The sequence below is a fragment of the Chelonia mydas genome, chromosome 10 (assembly GCF_015237465.2).
Source record: "Chelonia mydas isolate rCheMyd1 chromosome 10, rCheMyd1.pri.v2, whole genome shotgun sequence".
Taxonomy (NCBI): Eukaryota; Metazoa; Chordata; order Testudines; family Cheloniidae; genus Chelonia; species Chelonia mydas.
In genome coordinates this window covers 35,173,165-35,185,460 of record NC_051250.2, presented here as the reverse complement: position 1 = coordinate 35,185,460, position 12,296 = coordinate 35,173,165, and the positions used below count along the sequence as shown (strand labels likewise).

The 12,296-nt window shown below is 45.5% G+C and overlaps 1 protein-coding gene across 7 annotated transcripts in view; it reads right to left on the bottom strand.

The window, feature by feature from the left end:
• The window catches only part of PIGQ (phosphatidylinositol glycan anchor biosynthesis class Q), a 41,340-nt gene that overhangs the window by 18,619 nt on the left and 10,425 nt on the right, over positions 1-12,296 (bottom strand). For all 7 annotated transcript variants that reach the window (XM_037911311.2, XM_043523789.1, XM_037911308.2 and 4 more), the window contains 2 exons: positions 7,333-7,464; positions 5,143-5,263 (listed from right to left, as the gene is read on the bottom strand). In XM_037911311.2, the coding sequence (XP_037767239.1) occupies positions 5,143-5,263; positions 7,333-7,464 (253 nt within the window). The remainder of the gene's footprint in view (positions 1-5,142; positions 5,264-7,332; positions 7,465-12,296) is intronic.

Sequence of the window (12,296 nt, the reverse complement as noted above, 5' to 3'; positions counted from 1 at the left end):
ATTTCATTAAGGTGCTGTGGGAGCATCGCTAACCTTGAGAACACAGCTAAAGTAGTTTAGATCAGCTCAGTCTGGAATGAATTTCTTGTTTAACTGCAGTGCACCTGTTCTTCTCAATAGAAACTTTGACCATGGGTGTGGCATCAAAGGAGAATGACAGGCCCGTTCAGGATAGGTAGCGGGGCACAGGCAAGGAAGCGCTCTTAATGGGAGGTCTCATAAAACTCAGAGCAAACCATAGCTGTTCAAAAGCTAAAAACTGTCTTTCTGATATATGTTTGTACAGTGCCTAGCAGAACAGGCCCTGGCTTCTAGGCACTACTGGACTATAACTAATAATAATAACAACAACATCATCTTTTCTCCTTGTTTTATTTATGGATTAGCAGAATATAACTGACAAAGGACTTGTTTTAAAATCTGACTTGAGATGCATTCAGTTGTCACTAGTATAGGATCAGAAATATTCAGCATGGTTTAATTGAGGCACGATCTGTGACAGGTAATAAACAGGTGTCTGCCCCAAAGACCTTACAGTTTAAATGAGCAAAACTAATACAGAACATAGACAGCATGGGATGTGGGATTGGCCTTTCTAACCACAACACTTCACAGAGAAGATGGGGAGTTAGAAGGTATTGTTTCTTTTTCAGACAGGGAAGAGGACTTAGTGTAGAACATCTATTGTGAGGCTTTTGGGAGAAGGGGCAGCGTGGAAGAAGGCAGAGTCTGGAGCTGCCAGCAGGGAAGCTTGGGTCGAGCAGAGTAAATGGTAAGGTGTGTAGGAGGAGGTTAGGGCAGATATGGAACTAAGAAAGGTTATTCCACTATACATTCAGACAGCTGACTCCAAAACAGGCCTTTTGTAGTGCACAGAGCTATTCCTTAGATGCCTCTGAATCACATCTGCTTCAGTTACTGACAAAAGCAACTTGTTATTATAGTCAGCACTACACAGCTAGTCAAGCTGTGAAAGAGGGAGCTGGAGCCGATGATGTCTTGTGTAGTATCGACAATTGTCAGCTACGTGCTGAATCATTATCACTGGGGATGAGGAATGATGGGGGAGGAGCACAGCTTGATTTCCACACAGCAGGTTGGGCTTACAGTGCTGGCAGCTGGAAAAGGAGAAAGTGACATACCTATTATTTTTTTGTCTCCACAGACAGGGCTAGTGGGAAGGTGTGACATACAATCCAAACCAGTCGGGGGCTAGGTCACCCTTGCCATGCAATCTGGGGTGCCTTGCAATGCCTTACTGTTGTAGCTTCCAATCTGGACTGCTCACAAACAGCCTGCTAGCATGCAGGTCCCTCCCAAATGTGTTTGTGTAACTGCAGCCTGCCAGTCACACCCTGACTCTCACCAGCCTTCGTTATACAGCAGGGCACCCCAACACACTCCCAGTTCTGGATTTCCGCCCCCAGAAATTATGCCTTATACTGCCCAGCCCTTTCCTGGACAGTCCAAATATATTAAGTCCATTATTTCTTTAAGAGAATAATATACACACAACTTGCCACCCTAAATGGAGTTATCCAGACATTTTAGCTTAAACACACTGGATTAGATAAAACAACAAAACAAGTTTATTAACTACAAAGAGAGAGATTTTAAGGGAGTACAAGCAATGAGATACAGGAGTCAGAAATGGTTGCAAGAAAAATAAAGATAAAACTCGTTCTAGTGCCTGACAAACAATATTAGATTTAAAACAAAATTTCTCACCACATGCTTCCAACAATATAACTGACCAAACCCTTAAGGTCAGGACCCCTCCTCCAGAGTCCAACGGCTGCTTCTTTTGTCTTCTCAGGTGCAAAGAGTGAGATGGACAGGGAGAGAGAGGAGGGGGTCTCTTAGGGTGTTTGCCCCTCCTTTTTATAGTGTCAGTCCCTCTCTGAAAAGCATTTCCAGCTGAGAACCAAGAGACGGGCTGGTGGAGCAAAGAGATCTCATGCTGTTTCTTTGCTAAGATGTAGATCTCTTTGTCCCTGCCCCTCTTTCTTGCCAAACAATGGCCACTTGACAGATGATGACCCATCAGCTTTGTGGACACCTGGCTGGGGCATCAGCTTGCTCTTTGTCTTAGAGAAACTGGTGTAGCCACTTCCCAAACTTATCTGGGAAACACATGTCAGACATGATGTCAGCTTATGTTAACAACTTCACACATAATGTTTCCACAAGCATTTTACCATGATATGTTATGAGATTTCAAAAGATACCTCCAAAGGTGTGCCTTGTACAAAGATAATTACAGTAGTGTTTTGGATGTGAATACAAGGGTGCATTCCATCACAGAAGGAATGGAAGGTTTGGCGAGGCTAACCTACAGTATGCTGGATGGATTCCAATTAGCATGCAATAGACCTGAGAGAGGCAAGAGAGAAGAGGCTCGCCGTGAATGAGATTAATAGGAGAATGGAAGGAAAACTATGGCACTGCACTTCTTCCTACACAATTAAAAGCTTGCATGTATAAAATCGACTGAGGCAATTCTCTTCTCTCAAGGCCAGGAACTGTGGTAACGGATTAAGTCGTCTTATTTTTTTACTGTCAGACCTACTGATAAAAGAAGCCCAGAGACCAATGCCATTAGCTGACCAAGGGTATATCTCAGAACTAGGATAGTATGGAGCACTGGGAAAAGTCATAATAATCCAAAACATTGGGAAAGTTTTTATTACCAAACTTGGCAACTTTTAGCCAGCCTGATAGAGCTCCAGTGCGGGGGATAATGAATGCCAGATAAAAATTCAGCAGCTACCGGAAACCCACTGCAGGATGGATCAGACAAGATTTTGCTGTCATACTGGAAACGAAATGGTGCTGTCTTGCACCACATGTGCTGAAGTTATCACAGTGATATTTCTGGATGGCTCAGGCCCACCTCTTATGTGCACTTGACACCTGATCTGTGCCCTCTGAAGTCTATGAAAGAGCTCCCAGTGACTTTAGAGGCTTTATGTGCCCATAGAGTCCACAGTGAAGAAACCAGGTTCCTGAAGCAAGGAGAAATTGTAATTGGCATGAAATCTCACCGATGATCATGGACATATCAGTAAAGCAATACCTTAGACAAACAGGGAGGGGCAAACTGAGAAGAACGTACAGCAAGGGAGTAGTTCAAATCTCCAGGGAAGTAAGCTCTTGAGTGCACACCTCTCTGTATTTCTGAGACATCGTAGGCTACTTAGGTAAGTAATGGATATTGCAACATCCAAGTGGGAGTGAATGATTTATCTGCATGACTGAAGAGGAGAAAATGAGAAACTCCTACAGCATTCCTATCCAGGACAGGTGGTGTGATCCAATGCACTTTGAGCATGAGAGTGTCCATCTGCCATTAACACTGGGCAGATAGAACACTTCTTGAGTCCACCTGTGCACATGGGAACTGAGCCAAAGTCATTGTTGTCTCACACTTGCTAAGAAAGCAGACTGCAGAGAGCACTAGAGGGCAGGTGATCTTCCAGCTGAAAGATCTCCACATGGGAACAGACTTCAGAATAACAATGTATAAAAAGGTTCCGAGTTTACGCCTCACATTAATCCTACCATTAGATCAAATATTAGAAGGGGAGACTTATATTCCAACCATCACCCTCTCTTCCCCCTTTCCCAGCAACACTGAGCAGCTGAAACTGGGTCCACCCTTGAAAGTTCGACTAGACAATAGTAATGAGCCACTTTAAGCTCTTGTGTGGTAAGTGCGTGGTAGACACTTTGCTTGTTGTGTCTGCGTCGCATGCAGAAAGATGATCACAAGAGTGCTACTAGTTTTGCCCAATGTGTTATTAGTGTGAGGAGCACTGAGAAAAGGAACCAACAGCAGGGCAGCTGTGAGTTCCTCCCAATAAGTGGATGAAGAAGAGAAAATAAGTTGCTGATGGAATTCCTCATAAGTTGGACTGGAGTCCCTTCCCATCCAGAAACTGGAGACAGTAAAGTGAGGACTCCTGCAGCAGAGGCATTGTAAGACAAAAGGAAAGATCTGTCCCTCTTTCCCAGAAACCAAAGGGAAGGGACAGAGAAGGGATGACGTTGTGCAGCCTTATCACAGTATTCATCAATATGCGACAATGCTGAGTCACAAAATGATGGAACACCAGCACATCATTGACACAAACATCATGACACAAACGCTGCAACTCAAGAGCAGGATGCACACATTTTGCGTTTTTTTTCAGCTCCACTGAATGACAAAATGGTTTTTTACCTATTAAAGGTAAGTTCTACTTAGATAATAATTTACACACAAACACAATATGTTCCCAAGCCAAAAAAAGACCAAAAAAAAAAAAGGTTAAATTGGAGCAAAGGTTGCACGTAAGTTCAGGTTACACATTCAAAATATAAGAAATTAGGGGCTTGTCTACATGGCTAGTTAGTGCATGGCAAGCTGTGCACTAGCCTGCCATGCACTAATTAGCCTTGTAGAGAAGTCCCTAGTGCCAGAAAAACAGGATGCTATGGGTCATGCTTGTTCTTAGGTAATTTATACTGGCCATTTAGGGCCTGAGGTTGGAGAATGGCACAGGAGAAGGTGAATTCCCCAATCTATCATTCGCACACTTGAGAGAGAATTTCAGTGTTACCTACCCTGACTAGTTACTGCCCTCAGAACTCACCACCAACATGCTCTCACCAAACATACCTGCCTCAACTTCTCAAGTTTTTTTCCCCCAGTTTAATGATTTCTGAGACCTAACTGGGTTAACTTTTCCCCCCTCCCAGATACCCCATTAGAACAACAGCTTGAGGGCACTTCCTGTTAACTCCATAATAAAAGTGTCCTGGGCGGATAAGCACTCCATTCTCCAGCCTCCAAGTTATTTATTGTGCTCATGATGTAATTGTTACCTTGTGAGCAGGAAGTGCCCTCCAGAAAACATCTAATTTGTATTCATTGGATACTCAGAGGAGAGCAATGTTACATTTGATTAGTCTCAACAGGTTTGGTTTGAAGATTTAATCGCTTTTGAGGAGACCTAATTTTTTTGTGACTTCTGTCAGTGCTTCTCTTCTCTGCATGAAATCCTCACGCACAGGCCTGCTGCTCTACAATTACCACAGGTATGAACTGCTGTTCACTTTCTACACTAGAGATGAAGTACAAACGATTCCAGGCAGACTTACATCAGCCACTGGGATGAGTGTGTCGGCAAGCTGACCAATCCGATTCTCTCTGTACAGCCAGGACATTAGCAGTATTCCCAGAGCCATGTCAATGAGGAGAGAAACAAAGATGTTTGCTTTCCTGCATTCAGGAGACAGAAGAACAAAATTAGAGCACAGGAAGAAGGCTGTTTCATGTTTGGATAACAATCATCACCAGTTTCATTTACACAGCGCTTTTCATTTCTGAAGGCCATTAAGACTCTTTACTGAAGATACACACCAGGAGTGGCCAAACTGTGGCTCGCGAGCCTCTTTTACCATTAAAATGCAAGCCCTCTCCGCCTACCAGAATGGGGGGGAGGTGAGAGGGGAGGGAAAGCTCGGGACCTCTGTTTTGCAGTGGGGTGGTCGGATAGGAGCACCTGTCCAGCAGGGAGGAGAGTCTCATGGCTCCAGTCCTCCAGGATACACCTGCCAGGGCTTCGGGCTTCAGCAGGAATGGGGCTGAAGCCCTGAGCCCTGGCTTGTGTGCCCCAGCTCTCAAACTTCTGAAGTTGTATGCGGCTTGGACGGTCAGTAAGTTTGGCCAACCCTGGTATACACAGAATAGGGGCTGCTTTCCTATCACTAATATACTGCTGTCTCTGGGGTCAAACACAGCATCCATGCTAAGCCAGAACACTACACAACATGTTTTCACAGGGTGACTGAGTAGTTGGATTGAAATTCCAAGAGGAATGTTAGGTAAGCGCTTAAGTTGGGATTCAGCTATGATAAATTCACCATCACTTGGAGTATTTAATTAGAGATCAGAGGCCTTTCTAAAAGGTATGCCTCAGTTCAACCACTAGTCATTGGGCTAAATAATGTTTACTTACACAATAGGGTAGAATAACTCCCTCCGCACTGCAAGTGTTTCTGGATGAAATTCTATGGCTTGAGTTACGCACAGAATCAGACTAAATAATCTTAGTATTATTTTGGCCTTAAAATCTATTCGTGTATTTTAAGTATTCCCTCGGAGCCAATGACTACAGTATCTGAGCACCACATAGAGTAAGATTTGCACAGTGATGGCCTTAAAGAGTCTATACCCATCTCTGATCTTTGCCTCTCCCTCTTCTACTTACTGTGGGGTTTTGTGTTTGCCTGGTTTTTCTGTTACTTCGATGTTTATTGCTGCTCTTTGTCTTCAGTTACCAGAGGATGGATCTTCCAGAATACTGGGAAAAGGGGGTGGGGATTGATACTCTTACTTTTGTGGCAAGTGCCATGGAACCTTGATTTTATATCCCATCTGATTAATTCAATGCCTGTGAAAGCAAAGGCTCTACAGCAGTGGTTCTCAATCATGGGTCCGGGGCCCCCAGGGGGGCCGTGAGCAGGTTTCAGGGGGGCCTCCAAGCAGGGCCAGCATTAGACTCACTGGGGCCGTGGGTAGAAAGCCGAAGCCTCACTGCATGGGGCTGAAGCCCAGGGCCCTGAGCCCTGCCACCTGGGGCTGAAGCTAAATCCTGAGCAATGTAGCTTTGCAGGGGCCCCTGTGGCATGGGGCCCCAGGCAATTGCCCAGTTTGCTACCCCCTAACGCTGGCCCTGGCTTTTGTATGCAGAAAACCACAGGTGGGCCGTGGAGTTTTTATAGCATGTTGGGAGGGGTGGGGAGGGGCTCAGAAAGAAAAAGGTTGAGAACCTATGCTCTACAGAACCGCAGAGCAAGTTTGCCCTGTGCAGCTCTGCCAGTGCGTCCCTGTCCTGTTTCCCAGGCTAGCTTCAGTGACACTACGTTTCTGGATGGAAACTTAAATGTTCCTTAGCATAGCAGAGATATTCTGGAGGCACAAGTATGTGTTGGTGGGGGGAGGGGGAAGAGATTATATGAGGAAGAGACTGATGGGATAGTAAAAATCTCTCTCACACTGCAACTCCACAAAAAAGTAAAGCCACCCCCACATATTCCTGTAAAATCATATTACTGCAACAAAACAAGCTGCCTCTACAATAAAAAACAAGCCAACCATTCAGTGCAGGAAAACAAGTGGGTGGCAACCTCAGTATCAGCTATATGATAGTACCAGAGCCAGAGGAGGCTGAATTTCTTTAAAGCTAGAGAAGAAATTGGTTGGTACACGGATGATGAAGGTTCCAGCTGGTGATAGGGGTCAAGGACTCAGTGGGTTGTCAGAAAACACACACACATACACCATACCTCATTAGTTGCGTCTGGTTCTGAGCCTTCCTGTTGCTGCTGATGATCTGGAGGTGCTCCAGTCGGTGCCCCAATTGTTCACAAGTTGAGAGTTTACTCCAGATGAAAGACAAAGGCCAAAGCTTCAGCACTCTGTAGAAACACAAGGGGAATCCACTCTGATACTTTTGCCAGCGAAACAGGTGGTATGACGCTTCTACAAATTCCCACACCAAACACTTACTACAGGTGAATTTAAGGTTGTGCAAACACATAACTGGTTTGGGTGCAAAATAATTTTTTTTAAATCTCTAATTTTTAAAACCTTCAACCATTAGAAAACTAAGCAATACCCTTCCAAAACAAGACACCCAGATTACCTTAACTCTGCCCTCACAAAGATGCCAATCTACCAGCGTCCCTTGTGTCAAATTAATTCTCCAGAGAGGGCTGAATTCCACTTTTAAATTATGGCTTGTGGGTCAGGGTGTATGCACGCTACCCTCAATCCTCAGCAGATCTCCCACTAATGGGAGGTTTGCATAGTGAGCAACGGTACAGTATGGCCTTTTTACATTAACTACATTTTTAGGCTGGAATTATTCACACCCAACCCATATTGAATTTCACTGAAAATTGGGTGTCTTTGAACATCCCAGCCTTAGTTATCATGATTGTCTATTAAAGTGTCTGACTGCAGCATGGCTAAGCAGGAAAAATTATCAAGTGGGGGTCAGTTCTTTACTGAAGTCAATAGGAGTTTCACCCATTTCCACTGGAGCTTAGTTTGGCCATGGAAGTACTGGGGAGGCTGCAGCATACATTACATTAAGGGTAAGTGAGCTTCTTTCTCTATGCCCACCTATTAGTTCCTTTTCAAGGACCTCACTCACCCCTTCCAATTCCTTGGTATGTTCATGTAAGCTTAACTCAGTCTGCAACTCCGCTGAATGCCAAATCAGCGCAAGTTACCCTACTTCGTTCTTGAATTTACATAACTGCTGGATCTGGATTTCCATGGGGCTTGCACCTGCTTTCTCCAAACTACAGTTGGCTGAATTTAGCCTGGGATCTAGCAGCAGGAGCATGTGTTTAAAAGTGGACAGTACAACATACCAACTGGACCTTGTGCTGCAATTCATACATCATTCTAGCTATCCAACCACGAGTAGAGTAATCCAACCCACAAACAGTAACTGGGCAGCTGGCTGAGAACTGCAGGATTCAGTGAGGGTGTACCTCTGGGCCTCTTCAGTTGCACTTCACAGCGGGTTTATCAGTTAAAAACCCAGAGCCCTGAAGGGCTTCCCCCCCCACCCCGCCAATTCAGATGTTAGATGCACTGGCTTTGAATCCCATGTAGTGTACTCTGAATCGTTCTCCTCAATTCAGGGCCTCTGAATAATTCTGCTCTTCAGTACAGCCATCCACCTCAAAGCCAAATTAATGCACTGCTGTTCAACTGGCCTGTCAGTGTGTAACATCCAAAGTGACAGAGGAAAGAATAGGGGGAGGAGGGGAAGCACAGAAGGTTATTACACTGGCCACTGATCTAGCAGACCTGGCTTCATAGATGCAATGAGGCACAAGTGGAGATGAGTTTTCTTTTCTGATCATGTTCTAACCCAATGGTTCACAAATTATGGTCTGCAGAACATTTGCTGGGGCAAAGAATCCTGCTACAAATGCAGGACAAAGGGAGAAATCCTCTTCCCCTTCCCAATGAGGTTGTCCACAAAAGGCCAAAATTGAAGAACCCACTGTTCCAGGCAACTTCTGCAAGCTCCTCCCAGGAGGTAACTGATTTGGGGGTTGGAAATCTTCCTTGCCCTACCCCTTACTTTGAACACTGGTAAGAAATGTGAGAAACAAGCCATTTTGAAACTAGATTGGTTCTCCAATGTCTTTGATAGTTGATATTGACATCAATGTCTTTGACATCTCCATGGACCTTTGTTATGAGATCATGTCACAACTGAACTTTGTGAGAGATCTATGTGACATCTAATCCTGGACCCAATGCAGAAGCAAAGAGAGGTGATAAGAATATTACCATATTTGGATGTTTGTCCAAATCACAAAACCACTACAGTCTGCAGACACTGTTCAAGGGAAGCCCAGCACTGGAATAACAGAGGATGCTTAAAATGTTGTTTTGAGGAAGGGTGTGCAATGCCTGTCTGTACTATGCCTGATTCTCTCTCTTTTCTTAGGACTAAACTTCATCAAAACCAACCTCCACTCCTCACTTCTAGCCAAAAGAAATGAGAAAGAAAAAGCAGTAATCTTGAAAATATATCTACTCCAGACACACAGAGAAAGAGACCAATAAAGAGATTGTAGGATCAGCTATGGAAATTTCCATTTGTAATAATATCCAAGGAAGAAAACCAAAAATAATTCCAGGATTTTATATTACCCCTGCAATGTAAGGCAAGTTACCACAAATGCTCCTTACATTTTCAGCCTTACAGGATGCAGACTGGTTTCTTATAAATGTAACAGAAAATTCTAATATGGAGCAGAATGACTGGCTTTTATATCGTTACCCTGTTTAAATGGAAAACTTCTGAGCAACGAGAGTGGATATCGGGGGTGTTTCCAAATGCAAGTAATTTAACGTACTTTGCACAGACACTCCTGATTTTCCAGTTCAGATAATTTGTTCCAAGACTGTGGATGGATACCACAGATTCTAGATGAAAAGCAACATATTTGAATCTGGACTGCACACAAATGTGAAAGCTTCATTAACTAGAACCTCTTGGCTGCCTTGTTGCTCTGTGCTACAATTCCAGGAACAAAGCCTCCGTACTGGGTGAGGACTCTGAGGGTTAGATAGTATCAACAGGAAGCCATTAAGCAGCTTATTTTTAAAAAGAGGAACATGTGGAGTTTACTGCCACAATATTAAATTATTCTAATGCTCCTAACAATGCACTGGAGACCTTTCAGTGTTAATGGAAGTTCTGCACACAAACCCTAAAAATTAAGCTGCAATTACCACCACTAGGCACAGGGTGGTGCTGAAGAGAGGCCTATGTTTCAGATCAATGTACCTGCTACAGAATGCGTGGGCATTTTGTAAGTCTCAATCACTGTATGCAGCCTATGTTTTTGCCAGGGAAATCTCATTTATTCATGAGATTTGTATATGTCGCATCCTATCTGCATGTGCAGGTATAGATTCTAAAAGAAACATACAAAAAACTCTCAGTTTGGGTGGATTTCAGTAATCAAATCCTCCAGCCTGTCAGGACTAACAAACCCTTCTAACCCACTCACTGCACAAAAGCTTGGGAAGACAGATAAGCCCTGCAGCATGCCCCCAAAAGCAGCAAACTTGGTCTCTGTCAGCACAAAGCGAAGTAGTGAGTTCCAGAACTGAGGTCCCTTCACTGAAATCACCCTGCCAGAAGCCCCCTCTCATTAAACCAGAGAACTGCTAGCTCAAGCACCCCAGGTGATCTCATCTACTGTGGTACAAGACTGTAACTAAGGTACCCTTAGCTGCAGTATCTAAGGTAGCCAGGACCCAAATCATTTGACCTTTATAGATCAAAACCAACACCTGCAATAACAGACTCATCACCTCATGGTTTGATTTTAACAGCCTGGAAGGAACTAGCATTCCATATGTAAAGTGCAGACTGAAGCTCCCCAAGCACCTTTCAACCTCAGTGAAGGACACTTGCAGCAGCTCAGGGAGAGAGGACACCACATATGTCTTCACCAAATACAATTCTATCACCACAGGGATTACCAAAAGGAATTACCCCAGGGACAGTAGTGACTGCCAAAACTCATTGCCGTATCCAGTTTCTCTGAAGTCAAATGGTTCAAAATCTGAACCACAACCACCACTTTCCTCTCTGCAAGGGCTGGAGGGGCAGACTTCAGTGGTTCTTAGGAGGCTTTGTAGAGATGCAGAATCACCAGGTTGCAGGTCCTCCCTCCTCTGGCCTGCCCCTGCTCCAAACCCTGGAACGCCCCCAGTGACTGGAGGCAGCACAGACCTGGTGGAGCCAGTTCTATGCCAGGTATAGATGCCCCCGCCCAGGACTGGAAGTATTCCATGGGAGGTGCGGGAGAGAGGGGGTAAGTCTTACAACTGCCCTATGACCCTTGCACCAAGTAGGCTGACACAAAGGAGGCTTAAACGAGATGCCTAGTGAGATTAAGTGATATTACTCCTGAGGGCGTTCTGCGCACAATATTTTAAAATTTTGCAAATTTTATTTGTCAAATAAATGTGGAGGCTCCAGCATAGCACTGGGGAACACAGGCCACTGGCTGCACAGAGGTGGGAGATCACTGTGCAGCTTTCCCTGGGGTCACGGACTCAGCGGTGAGGCTGCACCCAACCTTGACACTGTGCAAGGACCGGGCCTGCCCCAGAAACACCCCAGAGCCCTGCCCCTCTGTGCCAAGTGCACCAGGTGTGGGCAGGCAGGCTCAGCAAGGCAGAATCCAAGTGTGGAGGGGCTTAACGTGGGGGGATCCAGGTGTGGGTTGAAAGGGTTCTGTGTGGGGCAATCTGGGTGCAGGTGGCTCAGTGGGAATCCGGGTGCAGGGGGGATCTGGATGCACAGGGGCTTGTTGGGGGTTTCTGGGTGCAACAGTAATGGGACTCTGCAGGGGGGGTCCAGGTGAAGGTAGTTGGGGCTCAGCAGAAGGGGTGTCTGGGTGTGGGGGGGATCGAGCCCAGCAGGGGGTTCTGGGTGTGGGGGGGCTCAGTGGTAGGGTCCAGATGCTGGGGGAGTGGGACTAAGTGGGGTGGGGATCCAAGTGCAACTGTTTGGAGCTTGGTATGGTGAGGATCCGGATGGCTTGTCAGGGTAGTCCATGTGCCAGGGGAGTGGGGCTCACAAGGGAGGTTCTGAGTGCAGGTGGGGGGATGAGGCTCGGTGGGAGGGTCTGGGTGTATGGGGGAGCAGTTCCCTGTACAGCTCCCCCTGCAGCTGAGGAGCAATGGATGCAGAAAG